General features: G+C 35.7%; 2 protein-coding genes across 2 annotated transcripts in view; both read left to right on the forward strand.

The window, feature by feature from the left end:
- LOC121415416 (protein starmaker-like) overlaps window positions 1-9,875 on the forward strand; it is a 17,341-nt gene extending 7,466 nt beyond the window's left edge. Inside the window, exon 2 of the mRNA XM_041608615.1 lies at window positions 9,358-9,875. Within this exon, the coding sequence (XP_041464549.1) occupies window positions 9,358-9,875 (518 nt within the window). The remainder of the gene's footprint in view (window positions 1-9,357) is intronic.
- Window positions 1-25,247, forward strand: part of LOC121415990 (heterogeneous nuclear ribonucleoprotein K-like) — an 80,063-nt gene that overhangs the window by 24,410 nt on the left and 30,406 nt on the right. Inside the window, exon 3 of the mRNA XM_041609409.1 lies at window positions 14,029-14,334. Coding sequence (XP_041465343.1) covers window positions 14,280-14,334 — 55 coding nt within the window. The 5' untranslated portion in view covers window positions 14,029-14,279. The remainder of the gene's footprint in view (window positions 1-14,028; window positions 14,335-25,247) is intronic.

Raw genomic sequence — 25,247 nt, forward strand, 5'->3', positions numbered from 1 at the left:
ATACTTTATAGAACGTCTATGATCAATCTAACGCCACTTATCTTATTTCTTCTTTTCCAATTCACTTTCTTTCCTCACTATTGCTTACAAGAGGACACCTACCTTATGCTACCTTGTAGTAAAGTGCAAGTTGCCTTGGTGAGGACTGCCGTCAGATGTCTATTTGAATTTTCTGTTTCAATCTAATTAATCATATCTCACTTAGGCTGAGTTTATTGCAATCATAGCAATGAGCTCAGCGAACCTTACTCGGATCACTATCCGTGAAGATTGCACTAAACACAGTGACTCATGGCACGTCCTGACTACAATGGTACTGAGGTCACCATCCATGAAGATCACATTTTCCATAGTGACCATCTTGGTACAATGGTACTGAGATCATCATCTTTAATATCACACTGTCCATGGTGACTTTCTTGGTACATTGTGACTACACTTGGTACTGAGATCACACTGTCCATGGTGACTGTCTTCTGACTGCATTGGTACTGAGCTCACTATCTGTAAAGATCACACAGTCCATGGTGATAGTCTTGGTACAATGGTACTGAGATCACCATCTCATCCCACTGTCCATGGTGATTGTCTTGGTACAGTCTGACTAAATTGGTACCGAGATCACCATCTGTGAAGCTCACAATGTCTATGTTGATAGTCTTGGCACAATGCTACTGAGATCACCATCTTATCACTCTGTCCTTGGTGATTGTCTTGGTATAATGGTACGACATATCACCATCTTATCACACTGTCCATGGTGACTGTTTTACTACATTCTGACCACATTGGTACTGACATCACTATCTGAAAATCACACTGTCCATAAGACTCCATAGTGGTACTGAGATCATCATATTATCACACTGTCCATGATGACTGTCATGATATATTGTGACAACACTTGGTACTGAAATCACCATTTTTGAAGTTCACTCTGTTCATTGTGACTGTCTTCTGACTGCATTGGTACTGAGATCACTATCTGTGAAGATCACACTGTACATGGTGATTGTCTTGGTACAATGGTACTGAGATCACCATCTTATCACTCTGTCCTTGGTGATTGTCTTGGTACATTCTGAGTAAATTGTTACTAAGATCAGTAATGGTGAAGATCACACTTTCCATGGTGATTGTCTTTGTACAATTGTACTGAGATCATCATGTAAATACACTGTCCATGGTGATTTTCTTGGTATGGTGTGACTACATTGGTACTAAGATCACCATCTGTGAAGATCACATTGTCCTTGGTGATTGTCTTGGTATGGTCTGACTACATTGGTACTGAGATCACCATCTGTGAAGATTACATTGTCCTTGGTGATTGTCTTGGTATAATGGTACTGAGATCACCATCTAATCACACTATCCAGGGTGATTGTCTTGGTACATGTGCCTGCACTTGTTACTGAGATCACCATTTGTGAAGATCACACTGTCCATGGTGACTGTCTTGGTACAGTCTGATTGCATTGGTACCAAGATCACCATCTGTGAAGATCACAATGTCCATGGTGATAGTCTTGGTACAATGGTACTGAGATCACCATCTAATCCCACTATCCATGGTGACTGTCTTGGTGCATTCTGACTGTATTGGTACTGAGATCACTATCTGTAAAGATCACACTGTCCATGGTGACTGTCTTTGTACAGTCTGATTGCATTGGTACCGAGATCACCATCTGTGAAGATCACAATGTCCATAGTGATAGTCTTGGTACAATGGTACTGAGCTCACCATCTAATCCCACTATCCATGGTGACTGCCTTGGTGCATTCTGACTGTATTGGTACTGAGATCACCATTTGTGAAGATCACATTCACCAAGGTGACAATCTTGGTGCAGATCACCATTTTTGAACTGTCATTGTCAATGGTGAGTGTCCTTCTACCTTCTGAAAACATTGGTATTAGACCCCCATCTGTGAAAATTGCAGCATCCATGGTGACTGTACAGGTATATTGTGCATTCATGGTTCTTGAATTGTCCTTGATTTCAGGTTGAATATGTCCAAGACATGCTTCCTGACCTTGTTGCAATGGTGACAGCTTATTATAACAATAAATGAAAGGGTAAAAAAGTTCATCCTTTTTGTATCAGTTTATCAACTGAAGATGATTATAATTTATATAAAGTTATCTTAGTTTACTTAAAATTTGCTTTCATTACTGGTCAAAGCTTGGTCTTATGAATATACCCATTTTTCATTTTTTCCCTGAACTTTTCATTCAAAGGCAGATGTTGAGCATTATGAAATGCATGTTGCATTTATATGTTTTAAAAGAAATCAGGCCACATTTATAGAATTTACATTCAGGTATGTACTGACCTTTTCATCAGAGAGAGAGGGAGGGATAGCAACAAGGACACATGGTGACAGTGATAAAAAAGAAAGAGAGTGCGAGAAAGAAAAGGGAACAAGCTTATCTGCCAGGCTTTGAATTTACTGTCCTTTTAAAATTGCACAATATTGATGATTAATGTACTGTATACTCAACTGAAATGTGTTTTTGAATGACGTTTCATTCATGCTTCATCAGAAACTTATTTGTAGACAAAAGCCAATCTCAGACAACCCTAATTGTATTTGTGTGATTGGCATGAAGGCCATACAAATAGTGAGAAAGATGCAACAAGTTCTTTATTTTACTTTTTTAATCTTATCTCTTTATCCTTTGTATGAAAGACAAGGCTGATTTTGCTCTGTCACTGTAGCCAACTATAAAATTATGATGATTTACATTTGATGGAAAGTCAAATAATGTACCAAATTATATTCAAGACAATCCACAATTTTTAGCCTTATTTGATAAGCTTTTAGTCTCTAGATTGGCAAAATTAGTACTTTCTTTTAGATTTAGTTTATATATATATATATATATAGATATAATGACAGAGTGATTAAGAATGCCTTTACAATGCCAATAGATTTAATTTGTCTATTGGTAACCACTTGTTTTTTTTTTAGCTTTAATAAGGGTTTTACCAAGGCATGTATTTTTGTGAATATTGTCATTTATATATTTGTATATATTTTAAAACATAGAATGAAAGATGTGTGAAATGTGTCTCAGAGTGAGAATGCATAGACCTCTTTATTTGATTTGGAGGTACTATCCCCGCTGGAAAGTAGACAGTGCCACACAGCGTGATCAACGTGTGTTCACCTAGTGGACTGTGTGAAAATATTATCCACACTGTTAGGGTTAGTGGTCAAATTTAACAGTGTGAAGATATTTTCACACAATGGTCGCCTCAACAGTGGAACTGTTCACAGCGTGTTCACGTGATCCACTATGTCGATATGTAATTAACAGTGTGAAGGAGAATTCACATTGTGCTCCACAGTCCACACTGTGGCACACACTGTGGGACCCTTTGTACTTTCCAGTACAGGGATAAGTTAGTGTACAGGCACACTGAGAAAAAGGTCCAGATATATCATAGCTTATAGTGTTATTTCGAATGGCATGTCATTGGTCAGTTAACTCAGTTTATTTAGAAAGGGTGACACGACATCTGCTCTGGCGACAATTTCTCCAGGCTTAACTTCATCTAAAATGTAGGGTTAGGGTTGCATAGGGTTGTATGTTAGATTTAGGGTACCTAGGGTAAATATTAAACCCAGGTTGAAGTTGGTCTTTCGAATTGTGTGTGGAATTTAGAGCGGAGCGATTGTCACTGGAACAGACGTCATGGAACCTATCAAGAAGATACTCAAAGACCAGCACAAGAAGCTGAAGTCACCACCTTGGATGAACAAGAGGGGTCCAGAGGAGCGCAGAATGCGTCATTTGAATGCCGAATTGAAGTGACCATAGAATTACCTTCGACGGCTGAGGAGGGTTTGCGAATTCTGCGAAGAGATGTGGCTTCCTTTAGGTAACCACTACATCACATCAAAGAAAATTCACTCTTGCATAGCCGATTGGCCAACAGAGGAGAAAATAGCGCGTTTTTCTGCAGGAGTGGTTGAAATGTCACCGTAAGCTTCGCCCCATGATTATGTTTTGGAGGTTAAAGCATTCTCATGGCTATTTTGCTCAATCATTCTCGAATATCGTCACTGGAAAACACCTTGATACCATCATTTGAATTGTGCATTTCAAAATGCTATTTTGTATTCACATGCTCAAACTTCGTCATTGGAATGATCGTATGAATGACACAAAAAAATGCAAGCGTTTGAAATTCCTCCTAGAGTTGTTATTGTAGGATAGTGGAAAACCACAAAATGTGGTAACTTGTCCTAAATGGGAAGAACAAAAAAGCAACATCTGTGTGCTACCAGAATACACAGTATACAGAATTGGTACTTGAATGTGATCATGACATTTGAATGTACCGGATGAGTCAGAAAAGTAATACAAATATATTGCATCAAGACAGAACCATCATATAAATTTAGGATGTGAAAAAAAAAAGATTCTCCTGAATAATTTTATACCATTCTTGATGGTGAATATAAATGTTTGAATAATCAGGAGGTTTATCTTTGATGTGATGTAAAATTTGATTTGTGTCAAATTGAGGCATGAATGCAGTGGATGAATCCAGGATTCCATGTCGTCATAATCCTACAAAAGTTGCTGTAAACTCCATTGCCAAATATCTTTTCAACCAAATCAAAATGAGAATTACTTTTAAAAAGTTCTTATTAAACAGGTATGTTCTTATTTGAAAAAGTATATTACAAGTTTTTCTGCCACTCTTATAAGATTATTACTTCTTTGACACCTGGATTAATTCATTGCAGTCATGCTTTACTTTGACAAAAATCAAATTTTGCATCCCAGCAAAGAAAACCTCCTGCTTATTTAAGCATTGACATTACAGTAACTTGTGTCTACCCATGCATGTGTACATTAGCTGTTGTATATTATACTCACATTGTGTTAAGAGACATTAATAACCAAATAAAAAAAAATTATCACCAAATTTGGAAATATGACCACTGCTGTGTCACATGCCATCAGAATGAACCCCCACATCAACTTGTTAATAATATCTTAGTTATGAATGCCCCATTTGAATACTTTATGAAATCCATAATTTGCCAGGATATGATAAATGACCGGCTGCATGTTGACAGGAAATGAGAATTTCTTTTTTCGTTTCCAATCTCAAAAGTTGTTTAGCTGAAGATCATTAATTGCAGTGCTGTCATGCTGAAAAGTGCAATCACTCTCATTACATGAAAGAGTGTGACTATGAATTTCCATCATGTAGAGGGAAAGAAGGGAAAATTATATTGAGATAGAAATATTAGAATTTAAGTTGTAATACAAAATCAAACTCATCTAGATTTCGCTCAACCCTGAATCCTAATAAATGAGCGATAAATGCGCTCATGAGTGATTTGTTTGTTGAGATTGTTTGATATTATTTATAAAAAAGACATGGGCCCATATTCTGAAGTCGGGTGTAACTTAAACTCAGGTTTAAAGTTGTGGTTTAAGTATGGGAACCCAAAAGTATCAAAATTTTTATTAAGTTGTATGTTTCTTATGTTTACTGTGCTCTTTCCTGATTCATCGATGGTGAAGACAATCATCTATTTATACTTCTTACACAATTATGAATGATTTGAGAGCGGAATGAGCTGAAAGTAGGATATCTCTACTGTTAGTGATTATGTAACAATTGGCTTTCCATACTTAAACCACAACTTTAAACCTGAGTTTAAGTTAAACCTGACTTCAGAATACGGGCCATGCAGTTTATTCCAATTCGATAAGGGTGTGTATGTGGGGGGGGGACTGTCATATTGAACATTTACAGAAGTCTCAGCTGAGCTTTGCAAATGTTTTGATAGCTTTTCTTACACATTGTTTTTTTTTCGAGTGTAAGATTTATGGGAGTCGGTGAGTGTGATGAGGTGCCCATCTTAATGTTGAAATTAATATGGATGCACAATGTGCTGCATTGCCATAAGCAAGCATGTCAGTAAACATTTTTCCTTAAAGGTCAAGTCCACCTCAGAAAAATGTTGATTTGAATCAATAGAGAAAAATCAGACAAGCACAATGCTGAAGATTTCATCAAAATCGGATGTAAAATAAGAAAGTTATGACTTTTCAAAGTTTCGCTTATTGTTAACAAAATAGTTATATGAACGAGGCAGTTACATCAAAATGAGAGAGTTGATGATGTCACTCACTCACTATTTCTTTTGTTTTTTATTGTTTGAATTATACAATATTTCAATTTTTACGAATTTGACGATTAGGACCTCCTTTCCTGAAGCACAAAATGTTGAAATAATGGAATTCCACGTGTTCAGGGAGGAATGGAACTTCATTTCACATGACAAAGACGAGAAAATCAAAATATTTCATATTTCAAACAATAAAAAACAAAAGAAATAGTGAGTGAATGACATCATCGACTCTCTTATTTGGATGTAGCTGGCTCGTTCATGTAACTGTTTTGTGAAGTGAAACAAAATTTTGAAATGTCATAACTTTCTTATTTTACATCCGATTTTGATGAAATTTTCAGTGTTATGCTTGTTGAAATTTTCTCTTTTTATTCAAATCAAGTTTTTGTTGGGGTGGACTTGTCCTTTGATAGTAATAATAATAATAGGCATTTATATTGCATCATCCTATCCATAAATATTCTATTCCGAGGAGCGCTGTTATTATGGTTATTATTATTACCCCAGGTTTAGCTGGAGCTGCCTCTCAGCACTCATGCATTCAAGGAATTAATCCTGCTGGGTACCAATTCACCTCACCTGGGTTGAGTGCAGCATAATGTGGATAAATTTCTTGCTGAAGGGAATTTTGCCATGGCTGGGATTCGAACCCACAACCCTCTATTTTAAAGTCAGAAGACTAATCCACTGGGCCACAGTGCCCCACAATTCCACTTTCAATGTTGACATCATGAATTATGTCATGATAGGTGAAGTAGAGTGTGCAGGCTTCTCAATAGTGGGCCACCTCATTCCTAAAAGAACCATATTCTTTCACCTGATACTACATGCTATTGAATTTACATGAATTGTGGTAAAGAAATGAATATTCATTCAATTATTTGTTCGTTCATTTGTTAATTCATTCTTTCATTCATTCATTCATTCATTCACGCATTCATTCATTCATTCATTCATTCAACTAGGAACAATCTTGGTGCAAAATTTTTCAATTTTGATTGAAATGCAGCAATATCAAGCTGCTCAGTATTCTTATCATTTTGTGTTCAATTTTAAAATGGCATGATACCCCCCAAAACCTCGCACAATCAGGTTATGTATAAGTATTATGAAACACTTTTAATGCTTATACTTTAATCAACCACGTTGTTAACATGTCTTTACGGCTGTCCATGAATTCTCTAGATTATTAAGATGCTATTTAGTCTGAATATTAGACTACTACTTTGACATGGACAGCACAGCAGTAGACACCAACAATATTACTTTTGCTGGACATCAGATGGAAGTGACAGTAAGGTTAATTTCTCTTCTGTCATTGTCTGCTCTTCTTTGTTCATCTACTTTTCATTTCTAAATACCATCCCTGAGATCTCCATCTACGATTTCACCTCCCTCTGTTCTATTGTCACATCCGCTGCTCTACAAGTCATATTCTGCAAAAGTAATTTTTTTTATTGTTATATTAGGAATCAGCTCTTTCTGAACGGTGAACAAAAAACCCTGGAGCCCTGTTGCATCGAGAGCTACATTGTATGTTTTAATTTTTTTTCCTTTCCAATTTAGCAATATTTCTTATTAAATTCTCTTATTTTCCTTTTCTTCACACAACTTTCCATATTATTTTCTTTCTTTCTCTGGTCTGCCCTCCTCTCTGCGTCTTCATCCTCATCCCTGTCTCTATCTCATTCTCTCCCTTGCCCTCTTTCACCATCTATCTATTTTATCTATCAAGATATCTATCTATCTATCTGTCTATCTGTCTGTCTGTCTGTCTGTCTGTCTGTCTATCTGTCTCTCTATCTCCATCCATCCATTTATCCACCAACATGTATCATTTCATCTCTTAGTATAACTATGATCTTTTTATGAATTAAGTTGCTTTATTTGTTCATTTCCCTGATTTTGACATGAGAACGAGGAGAGTAGTGTGATGCCAACATTCAATACATGTATATTTTAATATCAATGGTAATAATAATAATGGAAATGAATTTCAGAAGTTCATTTTTTTATGAACAAAAAAAGAATTTGAAACATATAGCCCTGTGAATCAAGTTATTTTTTCTCATTTTGATACATGATTCTTGAAGATGTTATTCCTTCCTGGGTCTCATTTTATTAAATTTACCAAGTACTATATTTCCTATCCAATGGTTAGCATGGTGCAATCCTCGATTTTGATTGGCTGTTGAGTATTTTTACCATAGAAGTTACAATTGGAAGGCAAAGTTATCATAATTTTTGTATGCTGCAAAGCCCAGGTTGACTTTATGATACTATACCCCACCCCCCCCCCACCTCTCTCTTTGTATAAAGCCAGCAGGAATCCATATATTGTCTATATTGCCTATGGCATCTGATCTTCCCCCTTATCTATGGCCTATGATCAATCCCGTATTCATATTTTCCATTTATTTTTTCTCTGACTCTCGTGACTGCATTAGAATATATATTACTCATTCTTTGTCCATATCCACCATGTTTTCAGTATCTACACGGCATGCTTGGTACAGACCTAACCTTGAGTTAGCCAGTCGAGTATCAAGCCGTTTGTTGGTGCCAGTGACGATGGTTTGTCCCGAACGTATCCATGGCAACGACGCACGCCATTGCTTCGCTCTCCACCGGGAGAAGAATGAGAGCGATCAAGCCAGCTATTTGTATTATATTTTCATTAGGCACGTTGGGAAAAGGAGTTATTACATTAAGTTTGCCAGGCTTTTCACTACCATTGTTCATCGGCTAGTGATAATCAATATGGGCATAATTAATGTGGGTCTATTACACTGCACACACCCATTCCCATCGCTTTTTTATTCTACACACTTTCATTTTTTATCAAGTTATCTGAAATATTTATGAAAATTGCAGAGTGAAATGGTTCATCATTTTGAGATGAATTTTGTATGTAGGTTTCATATTGATTCATGATGAAGGAAGTTTGTAGTTTTTCATGAGTGTATAACTATCACTATAATTGATATGCTTTAAAATTTTGACAAGAATTCTATATCATCTCTAAGTCTGGCATACCATAAATAATTCAATGTTTTATATTAATCTGGCGATATGATGTTCACAAATTCTGATTTTTTAAAATCAGTTTTCCACTTTTTAAAAAAAGAATATAAAGTTTAATATTTTGTCAAAAATGATATTTTACCTATCCATACTACATCACAGCTGTACACCAGTACAAGGACACAGATTTGAGAAATGATCACAGCGACACAGGTTTGAGAATTGATCACAGTGACACAGATTTGAGAAATGATCACAGCGACACAGGTTTGAGAATTGATCACAGTGACACAGATTTGAGAAATGATCACAGCGACACAGGTTTGAGAATTGATCACAGTGACACAGATTTGAGAAATGATCCCAGTGACACAGATTTGAGAAATGATCACAGTGACACAGGTTTGAGAAATGATCACAGTGACACAGATTTGAGAAATGATCACAGTGACACAGATTTGAGAAATGATCACAGTGACACAGATTTGAGAAATGATCACAGTGACACAGATTTGAGAAATGATCACAGCGACACAGGTTTGAGAATTGATCACAGTGACACAGATATGAGAAATGATCACAGTGACACAAATCTGAGAAGTGATCACATGGACACAGATTTTAGAAATGATCACAGTAGCACAGATTTAGAAATGATCACAGGGACAAGATCACAGTGACACAGATTTGAGAAATGATCACAGTGACACAGATTTGAGAAATGATCACAGTGACACAGATTTGAGAAATGATCACAGTGACACAGATTTGAGAAATGATCACAGTGACACAGATTTGAGAAATGATCACAGTGACACAGATTTGAGAAATGATCACAGTGACACAGATTTGAGAAATGATCACAGTGACACAGATTTGAGAAATGATCGCAGTGACACAGATTTGAGAAATGATCACAGTGACACAGATTTGAGAAATGATCATGAATAGTTAAGTGTGATTTAAAGTGTGACTTGAAGTCATGTTCAATGAAGATGCACACCTGATATTTAAGACACACTCTAATAATAATATAAATATGCATTTGGACATGTCCTCTTAGCATGATTTGACCAATGTGTTGTTGCATTTTAACATAACACGCAATTGGGAATTTATACTAGAAACACACAAATTGGTAACCATGTACAAAACATACAAAGGATACAAAAATTAGAAAAGTTGAATGATTGAGAAGATTAAAACAAATGGCCACCAGTAGCAAAAAGTTAGATATAAAAAGACATCAGATATTAGCGTCATTACATAATTGTTTATGGAAAAAAATATTAAGTGTTCAAATCCGATGATGATAGGATAAATTTCTTCATTCCGTGACCATTAGATGTTTTCATGATTGCATATATCCTTCCACCCATAGACCAACAAGCACTTAAACCTTGTCTTTCATTCTAGAATTTAAGTTTTACTCCGGGTCACACTTTAAATCTTTGGGAAATTACCTCCCCCCCGGTTAGCATCGAGAATGAATCAGCCATGGCATAATTTCCTTCGGCAAGAAATTCATCCACATTGTGCTGCACTCGACCCAGGTGAGGTGAATGGGTACCCGGTGGGATTTATTCCTTGAACACTTTAGTGCCTATTAATATGGTGGCTCAGCTACAGCCGGGTAATAATATGATACCAAGTATCAAAGCGCAGTTGAGTATATGCACATAGTAACTGTGCTATATAAATGGACATATTATTTTGTGTGGTACCTGTACACCTAATATGTCACATTATTTATTCATATTCATTATGTTTGTACAATAGATTTTCATGAAGATAAATGGATAGAAATGGTGCAATTGATTTCCATACTTCATACAACAAAAATGACAATTGGAAGAAAACTAAATGTTTAATTGAGTTGAATTGAAAGTTAAGTGATTGCGGAAAGAAATGAAAGGAACAGTAGGCATGGATATGTCAATCAAAATACATATATAACCATCATTAATTTGATAATTTGGCAGGCAGAATTCATGGGCTATCATCTTGCCTGCTCTGTTCCTACAGTTAACTTCAACAAATTAAAACTATTAAAGATCTATAGATAAAAATGGTAATGTTTTGCTATATTGAATCTCATTTGACTGGCCGCCAACCATCAAAATAAGAAGTTCCCAAGCAATTTTAAATTTAGATCTTTAATTGGAGAGGGAGTGTTGGGGACTGACAGATATTTTCCTTATAGAGAACACATGTTTCACTATAAGTACTTTACTTGGAAATGACCGTTATAATTTTTTTTTATTTGTGGATCATTTTGGTGGTCAGCATTGCTGATCAGAATCATTTTGTTGTATTGGTTCATCTGGATGTAACCTTGTTATCAGAGGGTCATGTGTTTGAGTCCCACACTAGAGCTATTGCACTTTAGTTGGCACTTTGCCAATCTCTACCCGGGTGTGGAGTGGGTACCTGGTAGGATGTGAGTGAGTGTTGTGGCTATTAAAACAGATACTAGGTTAGGAAGACAGACATTTTTTGTCATTTGTAATTTACCCTTTCTTGTACTTCTCTAAATTTGTCTTTACTTTTATGTTTTGCTCTCTACTAAGTGCTTTAAGCACTTAATCAAAATGGAAAAGACGCCATAAAAATCATATGTATTATTATTATTATAGATTATCTCATTCAATTGGAGAATGAGACCCATATAAAACCATATGTCGAAATTAAAAACATTGGAGATTGCTCAGAAAAAGCACTATTTTAGAGTTCTGACAAAAGTGGCAACCTTCTTTTGCCTGGAAACAATTTAATTCTAGAATACAGCCTTTTCTGAGTCTTTCATTAAGAAAATAAATTTATGTGCAGGTTTTTAACAGTTGACCAATGATTTGCCTTCTGTGGTCTATGGAAAACTTTATATATTTATTTATATATTTATATATTTATTTATTTAGTTATTTATTTATTTATTTATTTATTCATTCATTCATTCATTCATCCATCCATCCATTCATTTATTTATTTATTCATTTACTTATTTATTTATTTATTTATTCATTCATTCATTCATTCATTCATTCATTTATTTATTCATTTTATTTAATTTTCTTGAAGAATAATCACTTTTAGCAGCTTCAAATCTATCCCAGGATAAATTCGAGGAATCCACCAACTACTTTGAAAACAATCATCAATACAGCACTCAGAATACAAATCAGAAAACAAAAGTATTGTAGTACAATCAGCCAGGTTTCCTTATCTATAAAAGTATCCATTGCTAGAATACCCCCCGTCCCCCGTGGACATTCGGCTACACCAAACATGTATGCAGTCAAGCCAGAATATGTGTGATGACTGGCGATGACTCGTGTGTAGAGTTGTTATTCGGGTGAGACAATATTGTTAATTGAAATTTTAAAGAACTTACTTGTTAATACCCACCCTCGCTATTCCCTTTCCCTTATTCTTGCCATTTTATCAATGCAATTTTAAAATCAAATAATTGTATATAGGCCTATGTGTTGAGATTGATGATTAAGGCTTTTAATTTAATGAGAAACTGAGGAATTAAGGTTTTAAATTAATTGGAGGAAAGCTTTCACAAAAAGGGTGGTGTACTGGTGTATTAAAGGACATACATGAATGAATCAACCTCCTTTCAAGTAACCAATTACTCATTTCTGGCAAGTTTCATTACCGATAATGCAACACTGAACATTTTAGTCTTGTTTTATAGTGGGGGTGTCGTGGTCTAGTGTTTACGACTCTCGTCTTTCAGTCTGAGGGACATGGGTTCGATTCCCAATCATGGCGTGTGTATTCCTTCAGCAAGGATTTACCCACATTGTGCTGCACTCAACCCAGGTGAGGCGATTGGGTACCCGCTAGGAAGAAATTCCTCAAAATGCTTTAGAGCGCCTACATGGCGGCTCGGCTACTGCCGGGGTAATAATATGATACCAAATATAAAGCGCTATAGAGTGTATTAATATAGTAGCTGCATAAATGGTCCATATTATTATAATTATTACTATTATAGGCCCACTAGAATGTCTAATTTCTAACAATATTTCGCTTTTAATACCTATTGCAATAGTTTAATATGTTCCCAATAGAACAACAAATGGGAGGTAGTAGTATATGTTGGCAGTGTGAACATCAAAAATGTCAATTTCAAGCTATGTTTAAAAGATTGGAGCCATTAATGATATAGATATTCAACAAGCAAACAAGTGGGCAGAAAGTCACAAGCTTGCCTTAAAATTGTGAGATTTGTGGCATGTGATAGCCTGATCCACCCCTATCCTTATTTTATCAGAATTATAGCATTCCCGGACCGATTGACTTTAACGGATCAAATAGTTGGTTGTCCAGTATTTTGAAATCTAGCTCTTATATTGGACACACACACATGCCTCGTGTGTATGCTTCTTAAGCTGGTAGTATTTACACCATTTGCTCCCATCATCAATAGCCTGTTATTCCATTACTCTAATGACAAGCCTTATACTACGATGCTTTCAACAGCCCCCTTATTTTTTGGAATCATCTCTCTCCTTTCTGTCCATGCTATGCTCTCTCTACTCACTAATCAATGCATAAAACCCATACCACCTCCATCCCTCCCCATTTCTGCTTCACACACACATGGATCCCTGTGTGTGGGCCTAGGTATGGTTTCTATGGGTGTGTGGTGTGTGTGTGCTAATGCCTGTCAGTGGTTTCTGTATGGTGGCGTGTGCCTCGGTGAATGAACATACGCAGAATTTGCAGGCATCCATATTGACGAAGCTTATTTGAATTGCTAATCAGCCCTCTCCCTCCACCCGTACAAGTAGCATCTATTAATGGCCTCATTTGTTATTCCAGGTGCCCCCCGGTTTGCCGCCACCTGATTGGTCGACGGAGCCTTGCATAAATAACCGCCTCTAATCCATCACTCGTCAGTTTGTCACCGCTCTCCGGCTGGATTTACAGCCTCGTCCAACGCGCAAGGGAGGAGGTGGAGGAGAGAAAAAAAAACTGCAAAAGGAGACCTGTATGCACAACAACCTTACACGCTATTCCTGGTCGGCATTCGCGCCAACGCAGCATCGTCGTAGAAACTGAACGCAAGGAAGATGGCTGAAGCGATGAACATTGGAGAAAAACTGCAGCAGATGGCCGATAATGAAGGTAAGACGGCTTACGGGTGCCGCTAAATTCCTCTTATCGTCCTACACGCATCACCAATGTCTTTTCACTCCCAACTACCTGTTAGATTCTTACATGGAAAGCGTATGTAAAGCACAAGTATGATTTTGCATAGTCACTGCACCACTAGGTTGATATCTAATGCTGATAGTACATTCTTGTTTTAGAGGAAAGTGTTGTTAGATATTGTTCTTATTCAGACTTTTGGGTTCCTTTGCACTATCAAACACCAAATTTAACCCTTTTTATATCTATCTGTCTTCACTGCTCTCCATCTTTATGTCTGTATTTATTTTGATATTTAGATGGGTAGATGAATAGAAAGGAAAAGCTTAAATGCAGCAATGGTGCTGTAGCTGACATGAAAATAATATTGTCTCTCTCACGCTACACGAGGAACACTACTCTACGGGTAGAAGCCAGAAATTCCGAGACCCGTCTGTGCAGTTTGCGTCCCCAATGTTTGCACCAAGCACTGCTGATCTCCATTCCTTCACCGACTAAACATGGTGTCTGCTCAATCCAATTTCATCCGAGAGTCGAGCGCATTTTTTGCAGTTTGATTTTGCCCCGAGGCAAATTCACATGAGTAACCGGACACCACCCTGCAGTTGTTTTCAAATTGCAAACTTGGTGGAGAAAAATAGCGTAGTTTGTATGCATTTGTCTGCAGTCATTGTGGGATTGTATTCAGTTTCCAATGGAGGGATTTGCATGATTGACTTCTTTGGCTGTTTGCATTATTAAAACCAGTGCAGCATTTTCATCATTATAATTTTTGCATGTACTCTCATTGAATGGATTTTAAAGCACTTTTGATCTGTTTTTATTGGCTTCATCTCGTTGTGTAACAATCTTATCTTCCATGAATGATTTTATTTCTTGCATTTGAAAGGATTTCTTGTTATTCTAAATATTGCCAATTTATCGAATTCTAATGATGTGTTTCGACCATATAGACAAATAACACTTTTTATAATGTTTAAAAGGTCTATTTTATCATATCTTTATTTGTATTTACTTCTGGTTAAGAATCACAAAGAAGGAGCTTATCTCACCTTGCATTCACATTGGCAAAGATTTTTCCTGCATCATGGTTTATAATCTAAATTCATTTATCAATGATGATAAATACTGATATCAAATGAATGTATGGATAATGTTGTATGATGCTAAATATTTAGCAGAATAATCTTATGAAATCAAAATGGCCACAACAGCAGTAAAAGATTTATTCTCATTTCTCAATTTAATCTAAAAGGCTATTTTAATAAGCTCAGCTGTTTTCTGGGTTTGTTTTGGTAAAATGCTTTACACGATTTGTTCTTTGGTGAACTGATTAAAATTAATGAATAGGTGTCCATGTGTATCGTGGAGATGCAGAAAATTTCCTCTGGCTTTAAAAACATTTTCCATGAAATTCTTTGATCTTCCCAAGCTCTTTAAAATGTGTCCATTTTCCATGCCACCATTCTTGGGGGACCCTTATCTTCTTTTTTTTCTTCTAAATTCATATAGTGCTCTGCTTTACCCTTATTCACTCAGTAAAATCTATTGAACAATTTTCTTCTATTTTACCATACATCTTCACTAAACCTTGAGAAATACATTTGAGCTAAATTTACCTTCTCAGGAGTCACAGAAAATGGTGGGCCTCAAATTCATTCATGTCTCATTTGTTCACTAATGGCTTTTTAATCAATTGCAATAGTTGATCATGCAAACCAATCTTCCTAACGGTGGTGCCGTGTTAGCTCAACAAATTTACACTAAATTAACAGCCTTGCTTTTATTTGTTGATGTTGGACTCATCACTCTTTTGTTTTGTAGAAGGGCAAATTAAGACAAATCAATCACACCAAATAGTGTGTAGTCATTTCCCTCTAATTGCATTTAATTTGTATTTTTCACATTATCATTCATGATGAATTGGAAGGGAGCTACATGTATGTGTAAAGTTGCCAATGTAATGCATGTTTTAATTCCTTGGTTTTGAAAACCGATTATTCATCATATAAAAAAGATATTAATTGGCATTTCTTATGCTGAAGTGTATTCATATGATTCAGACTGTGATGATTTAACTATGAAATTCAACTACAGTCCAACAAAATATATACACGTAATGTACACCTACCGAGGCCCTGCATCATAAAGGCTAAGAATTGGTGCAACTTTGTTGCTATGGTAATTGCAACAATTATTTTGAATGGCTGCTAAGCCCTGTTACCATGGTTGTTATCGTTATATTGAGCCTGTTACCATGGTAGTCTTTTCATAAATCCTTGTGACATGTGGGGGGGGGGGGGTCATGGCTTGTTTCCTCATATTTTGGTAAATGTTCATTACATTTATTTTTGTATTAATTCGTCAAAGTTTGTGATCTTTCCTCCTCCAAACTTCTCCTTTTCTTCCTCCTCCTTTATACTCACACATACAAAAACACTGACTGTTTGTCTTACACTTGCTGCTCACTCTGTTATTTTTCTCTCTGTCGATCTCTCTGTATATTTGTATCTTTGTCTCCTTTGCTCTCTCTCTTTCTATCACACACATACCCAAACATGAATGATTGCCACTTCTAAAAGACATTCTTCAATTAAAAAATAACTATTTTGGTTTGTTCATTTGTTATTTGTTTAATTTGTTTAGAAGTATTTATTATAGCTTTTCTCATACAAAATGATTAACTATTTATCATGAATAGTCTACATAGATTTATAGATTAAATTATTATGTTGTGTTTGTAATATTGAATTCTTAAAGCTATAAATATGATTAAAGGAACATGAATCTTACCTGACTCTAATTTTCCATGCATGTCAGTAATTAAACTATACATGTAATTGGAATGTAATGATTTTTGAAATGTTTTAAATTGTCATACAATTTTTTGTTATAATTCACCTATTCTACCTTCTCCTTAAAACAGTTTTGGCAATTAAGTAGAAACCAAAATGCCAGTTTGAAATCAAAACGTCAGTAGCACTCTTAATAAATAATTCCTTGTATTTTTGCATGTCTTTTTCTCTTTATTACACCTTCGATTTCTTTCTCATTCTATGGTCCCATATTTAATCAGTTCTTGAACTCATTCTATTAAATATACAATATTATTATACCCATACTTGTGACAGCCTGTGCTCTGCAATGTTTTTCATCAGAATATTTCATGCGATCAAGATTTGAGACCCCCTAAAGCAAGATTTTTTTTCTTCACTCGGTTTGAATAAAAGCTTTGTGCTCCATCATTTCTCTGGGATTCTAGAGAGATCTAGGGTATCATATCTGGAAAAAGCTTCATATACCACAAAAGGTCACATTGTAAATTTATGCAAAATTCTATGTCCCGATCCATTAGAGGTAATGACGAATTCTGAATGCCTATCAATCTATACTCCTAATACTTCTGTCAGCTTGCTCTGCAGAAAGGGAGATGACAGGAAAATGAAATGGAGAAGAGAGAGAGAGGGATATGGGGAGATTAAGACAGGCAGGCAGGCAGAAAGAAAGAAAGAAAGAAAGATAGAAAGAAAGAAAGAAAGAAAGAGAAGTGAAATGGAAAGATGGAGAGGAAAGGAGAGAGGGGAAGGAAGAAGGGAAGGTGAGAGAGAGCAAGGAAGAGAGACAGAGAAACTGAGACGCAGTCAGATGGAGACGTAGAGGCAAAGACAGGGACGGATAGGCTTTAGAGAGACAGGTAGAAACATAGATGCAGAGATAGACACAGAGACAGATGACCTAGAGAGAGACAGAGAAACAAGAGACAGATGAAGACATAGACAGATTTAGAAAGAGGCAGAGAAAGATAGACCGAGGGAGACATCTAAGGACAATAGACATTGAGAGAGACACAGACAGACTGGGTCACAGAGGCTGAGATGGAGACAGATAGACAGAAAACATATAGAGACATAGAAGCAGACAGACACAGATGGAGCTAGAGAGAGACAGAAAGAGACACAGAAGCAAGAGACAGATTAGTATAGACAGATAGAGGCTTAAAGACATAGACATCTGTAGACCTAGAGGTGTACAGTCAGAGATAGACTGAGAGAGACATGCAGATAAGGATCTAGAGATTGAGAAAAACAGATAGACCTATAGAGAGACAGAAGGGGATGCAGAGGCTGAGACAGACACAGATAGACTTAGAGACAGATAGAGACATAGAAACATTCAGAGATAGAGAGACCTAGAAAGGGGAAGAGCAAAGGGGGGGGGGGGGGGTAGAAAGAGATAGGAAGCTGAGAGCGATGGGGGAGAAGTGATGAGAACAAGTGGTTTAAGAGAATTGGGAATAGATGGAAATGAGAAGCATAAAAGAAAAAGAAGAAAAGCTTAACAGTACCAAATCTCCAAAATGGCAAAGATCATATCAGACCCAATTCAGGGGGGAAGTTATTTCATTGCAGACATTGTTACTAAATTCAAGTAAAGTCAATAAAAAAAGATCTCTTACAAAAAGTTATTACAAGTAGCTTCCCCACTTGGTTCATCTTGTGTCATTTACGTAAACTGCCATTTCCCTTATAAAATTATGTCACTTTCACCTGTGCACTGGTATGCATGCATGCATGCTTTACAGAACTATGACGAAATCTATTTATTCGTCATGGGCCATAGAAAATGGCCATTTGATATACACAACATAAGAGAGGTGCTTGCGAGTTGTGTCTTAGTGAGGTCGTTCCCGAACAATATTTATTTTGACATGCTTTTTTATTCTGCCATTCTCCTTTTGTAATGATTGTTATTTTTCTTTTATATGATTGTTTCTAATTAATGGATCACTTGTAAATATCGTGAGTGTTTTTAGATTTATTTCACCAATAAAAACATAAATATACAAGGTTACATCACAAAATTAATATAAGGATTTTTGTTATCCTTTTGGGGTAGATTTTTGCATTTCTCTTGTATTTTTTTCATATTATTTTCCAACTTGACATCATAATTGACTTCCTATTCCTAATGTACACCTTCCTGTGGAGAGGTGAATTTTACAGTGGGGTCTAGTAATAGACTCATGCTGTAGACTAATCTTGATACATAATAACTTTCAATTAAAGAAATCGAAATATATTATGAAGTTTGGTAATATTATGATGGCCATGTGATAAGAAAATTGGATTGTTTAGAGGCGTTCTGTCTCCTTAAAAAATAAAATAATAACGTTTTATTTTCCCAGGGTAGCCACTTCAGTTAGGAAACTGCTCTACCAGCAGGCCCTGCATAACATTATATGTTATTATTACCCTTCTCCAATCTAAATGCTGAGCCCTAGCTAGAAGGCAGAAGGTCCAATTTTTATAAGTCTTTGGTATGACTCGGCCGAGGATCGAACCCACGACCTCCCATTCATGAGGCTTACGCTCTACCACTGAGCCACCATGTCCTTCATTGGCAACATATAAGTTATTATGATTGATAAATATTCTGTCATTATATTGGGTAAAGTAAAAATGCTGTTTAACATTTTTAGCATGTTGATTAGGCCTATCACTCCTAAAAACTATTATTTGGAAGTTTTGAACAAGTTGTTTTATAACTTAGATTTAAGAAAATGATTAAAAGTTTTATGCTTTAACAGCATGCAAATATTTGGTTGCACATGTTTCCAAATTGGTGCTTTCAAAGAAAGTATGACATTTATAACACACTATGAACAATTTAGTAAGTACTGCATTATGCCTTGTAGTACAATAAATTATGTGGTAGGCAACTCTGTCCCATATATATTGCCCTCCCAAATTGCCCATCATTTTCCCTTCAGTCTCTGTCTCTTTCCCTCATTTATTCGTTTTGTTCTCATTCTCTCCGTTTAAAGCTATGTTACATCCCTCCCCCTCTCTCTACGGCCGTTGTCAACCATCGTTAGCCTTGATGAGTTATGACCTTTTCAAGAGTCTAGTACTGGTTCATGCTAGGTCTTCGCTACTCAAACCAAAATGGCAATAAGCGCGGCTACTTATTACTTATTCCATTCAAAAATGGGCTGCTCACTTTGTAATGCCGGTATATTACTGGGGCGGTATCAAATTTATGTGTAAACTATATATCGGACATCATAGCTGTGAGTTTTTTTCTTCAATAAACCCTCCTTCCCTTACACTGTGTGTATTCAGTAATATAGGGGTATAGGGGAGTTAAAATGTCTCTTATGCTATGCATGATGATGACGTTCAGTATCTTTCGTGAAAGCCTGTATGCAGGTGTGTTGTAATGTTCCAAGCACACAAAGTACTAAGTATTAGTTGGGTATAACCTATTGTTTGCCTATATGTATGCACATGTAGTATGCCATGATTTGTTACCATGTTCAAGAGACAAAGAAACAAATTATTACACATATAAAGTTCAGCTTATGTTTTGCAGCTATTTTGGAATGCTCAATATATTCCATGCGTAATGCAATTTTAGATATCATGATTCTGTAGGACAATTTCTAAGAAATCAAGTAAAACTGATGGAGATGAAAACTTTGTGAAATGAAAGACAGTGAACAATCTAGTTAAATATATGTCATTTAAAGAATATTTTATTTTATTGCCTTTGGACATTTTGTGGACATCTGATCAAGATGATCAAAAAAGCTTTTTATCAGTCTTGTTCTCACATCCATAAACAGGTAGAAGATTTGCATTTTAAATGCATTTAAAAAAATGGTGACAACACTCAACATCATAAGCTGACTAGAATAATTGGCAGCACAATGGATTTTTTTGTCAGATCATAAATCATATTTTAGTATCATTGCCTGTAACAGCATTAGTTACCATTGTTTGTATGCCATATTGTATACCTTGGGTTTTCAGAAACCGCAGGCAATCAAATAATGAAAAAAAAAATCTATGGTAATGTTACCTGAATATATTTGGGAGGGGGGGGGCTGCTAGTCATATAAAAAACAGATTTATCAGGCTTTGAGAAAGTATAGTAGGAATTATACAAGAGGCTGGTCTGGGGAAAATAGTTATATAGCCAGTCCAACCGAGGATTAATACCTGATATATTTGTTTTACAATATCATACTTTTAATAGATTAGAACCAAAATCTATGCGCTGAGCTTACAGAGTCCAGTAACTTGCGTTGAATAACCTACTTTTTTCAAAGCCACCAAGCTCAGCAGAACGTGGATTAGTGCCTGTGCCAACGTGTCACTGTACTTGCCTGGGAAAGACAGCTCCCTTGACGGAACGCACAAGAGACTAGTTATATATTTATATTATATTGGATGGCTCAGAATGGAATACCAGAAATATTCCAAGATTTGGGGAAAATATTCCATGAATTACAGATGAGTGGAATGTTCTGGTATTTCATGAAATAAAGCCATCCAATATAATTAATATCATCTATACACCCACCCCCCCCCCCAAAAAAAGAGAGAAATTTTATTTTAACAAGTCATATCACATCATGGCATCATCACTTTAGGATCAATTTTGATCTTTTGACTTTAACCAAAACAGAGATGAAATTTCAACTTTGTCCGAAGGAAATTAATCATTATTTTTGAATTGAGATCTGACTTACATGTAGCCCCCACATTTCTTTCCAGTCACCTTCATCTGAAAAAGATTTATCACTGAAAACATTATCTTTATGCCTTTTCAGTCATGTTCTCCATTTTAACAAATTGTGATTTGAACTGTAATATTTTTTTTCCCTTCTTTTTTTTTCATTTGAGAGTTGAAAATAAATTCAGAACCCAAATGAAATTTGTAACGATTGATTGACGGACGGTTGGCGCTGTGAAGTGTGTTCCCCAATCTGAGCAATTTATACGTAGTTGAGGAAAGATAAAAAAGGGTAGACAGGCAGCAGGCGTAAGTTATTGATTGCGATGTGCCATCTTGAATGACAACGAACCCCTCCGTATTTATTCAACAAGACAAGAGAGGCTCTGCAAATGTGTCGATTGCGATTCGCCACACGCACCACCCTCGGTGAGCACTGCTTATTCCTTGGGCCAAATGGACGTGAAGTGGGGGATGAAAATGATCAAGGGAAAGATCTCGCAAGAGAAGGGTTTGATAAGAAAACCAGGAATAATATTGTGTGCAATTTGATATCATAGAAATGCATGAGAAATGTGTTCTGTGTTTTTTCTTTAATATTTTTTTACAGAACAAGTTATATCCAGGATATTACAAATAGATTTATCGTTTCAAAGCTTGTGAAAGGCAAAGAATAGTTTTTCGACATGAGACATATTAATTAGTACTGGAACATTGAATACATGAACAGTAAAATGTGCACTCGTAATCCCATGGATTTAGAATAGGTACACAATGTCTTTGAGTAGTGACTCTAGTGTCGAGCTAGTTTAATCTTTGAAATTTAGTGTTTAAATCTAAAATCAACATTTTGGATTGAAATCTTAATCCAGAGTTCATTTTACTATCCTGGGCCAATCTGCTTTAATATATGTTTAATCTCTGTCATTCAGGATGTAGACTGACATGCCAGACATTTAGATTTTACATGTATGTAGCTACATGTATTGTTTGCAAACATGTTTGAATTGTTTGGAAATTAAAATGTTTGTTAATAAGCTGCAAAGACAAATTAACCATGATTATATAGAGGCTTCTGTTAACATACTCTAATCGACCCATTTAATGCATCCATATCTAATGTAGATGTACACTGTAAAAATGTCTCAAATTTTAATCAAGTTGTTAAGCCTGTCGCTCCTACAACTAATGTTTGAATTTTTAAACAATTTCTTCATTGATATCAAACATGTGGTTTTTAAGAAATTTGAAAATTTGTTTAAAAGTTGAAAAATTTAGTTATTAAAGTGAGGGCCTTTGACAACATTTTAAAAATTCTACCTTGTTACAGAGTACATCTACATTAGATATGGATGTATTAAATGGGTCAATTACAAAGTGAAATCTTAGGGTAACAGAAGTCTCTTCAATGTTTGTGGTAAATTTATGTTTAACTGTTAAATTTTTTTGTTAGAAAATATAAACGACATTTTTACACTGTATATTGACTTACATGTAGAAGCCTAGTTGTTAAGCAAATATGGGTATTGATTCCTGGGGTGTAAAATCTCTCAAATGTATTCAGAGCACTGGAAGGAATTTGGGTTCCCATGCTTACAACCCTCAGAAGAAATTATACAGCAAGATGGGTGTATTAGGAAGGTGGGTGTGGCTTCACTTAATATGTTCAGTTGGTTTCCAAGAATGATTTCACTGACATTTCACTCTTTATATCTGAGTTGTATATTTTTTTCAATGATGTTTATATTCTATGTCTAATTGTAATGATGTTTTCACTTTAGTTTCATATTCTTTGTTCATTTCCCAAATGTCATTTATTTATTCTTTTATTCTGTTCTTTGCATTCAAACTCATTTGGGGCTATTTTGCAATTGAAAATGGCATCAGTGTTTAATTGAACAAAGTCTCTTTAAGGTCCTAATCCACCATGTAGAAAGTCGACACACAAGAGGTCTCCAGTATTCAGGGATCTTTCATGGCCTATAAAACTGTAACATGATGCTTGTTCCGTCAAATGAGCTGCTATAGTATGTTGGTCTTAACGTCTCTAGATATTATGTTAAAATGTGCAAGATCACGTCCCGACGTCGATTTCCCATTCTGCTATGATAACGATGAAACTGAATCTTTCTCATAGCCATGGTCGAATCCGAAACTAGTCTTTGTCCCCTTCCTTCTCCTCTCCCCTTTTCTCTGTCAATCTAAATTCTTCAATTTCTCTCTCTCTCTGCCCCTCAGATGGTCCTCTCCTGTGTATGCATGTATACTTACGATACAATTAGAATGCAAATACGACGGGGCGATGCGGTTCGCCCTGCTTCTGGGCATGTTCCCGTGTAGCAATTGCTTGAGCAGTGATATTATGCTGAGAAATCAGCCAGTGGACACAAGTTGGGTTTGACGTTTACTCCACAAATTATAGGGGCGCTAAAAAAGGGAGTGGTGATTCCTTTCCTCAATCCATCTCAGAATTGATGGCAGTTATTGCTTGGGCTGATAATATTTTCATTTGAACAAACTCCCGTCGGAGGATTCTGATGTAAACATTTTTTATAGCAAATCTTAATTGCAACCAAAATTTGTTCAATTAAATAAAAAATGTAATAAAGAAAGCTCGTTCACATTTTTAGGAATGTTTGCCCATTGGGAGCTTTTGTAAAGCAAAGGGGTCTATCAGAAGGAAACTATATTCCATACAATATTATTAATTCAGTGATATTGAAATCTACATGTATGTAGTTTGAAAGAACACATTATTTTCATTTAAATGATGTATTCATTGATACTAGTTTAAAAAATAAAAAACCAGCAACCCTATTGCTTACCTCCACTGTAATTTCAATATTTTATAAAGGAAATTGCATATTGAATAAGAATCAATAACTGAATGTCATTTCAACAATTATTTATGAAAATTGCTTCAAGAAAGTATCATTTTCATGTTTATTAATTGGAATTTTTCTCTTTTTCAAAGTAGATGGTTCTTAGAAAATGATCAGATTATCATTTGTGCCTTTTTTGGAGGGGGTGTTTAAATATGTGTTTAAATATGATGTAATGAAAACATTTTGCCTGGCCTACGTAGAAATTAGTTATTCACTGTACATGTATATTTTGATTTTTTTTCAAAATCAATTTCTTAATTCGTTTGTCATGTTGAGGATACTATAATGTATGTGCTAACCATATGACACAACACCTTCACTTGTAATGCGTACTGTCTATCCCTTAATGTGCCCTGAGTGATATAGCAGGCAATCAACTCTATTTGCTAATTAGCATGTACATCAGGTTTATGTATTAAAAAAAACAGGAATATTACTTCCCTACCTGATTCCCACACTCCATCTTAATGTCCAGAGAGTCGACTA

The sequence above is a fragment of the Lytechinus variegatus genome, chromosome 5 (genome assembly GCF_018143015.1).
Source record: "Lytechinus variegatus isolate NC3 chromosome 5, Lvar_3.0, whole genome shotgun sequence".
Lineage (NCBI taxonomy): Eukaryota > Metazoa > Echinodermata > Echinoidea > Temnopleuroida > Toxopneustidae > Lytechinus > Lytechinus variegatus.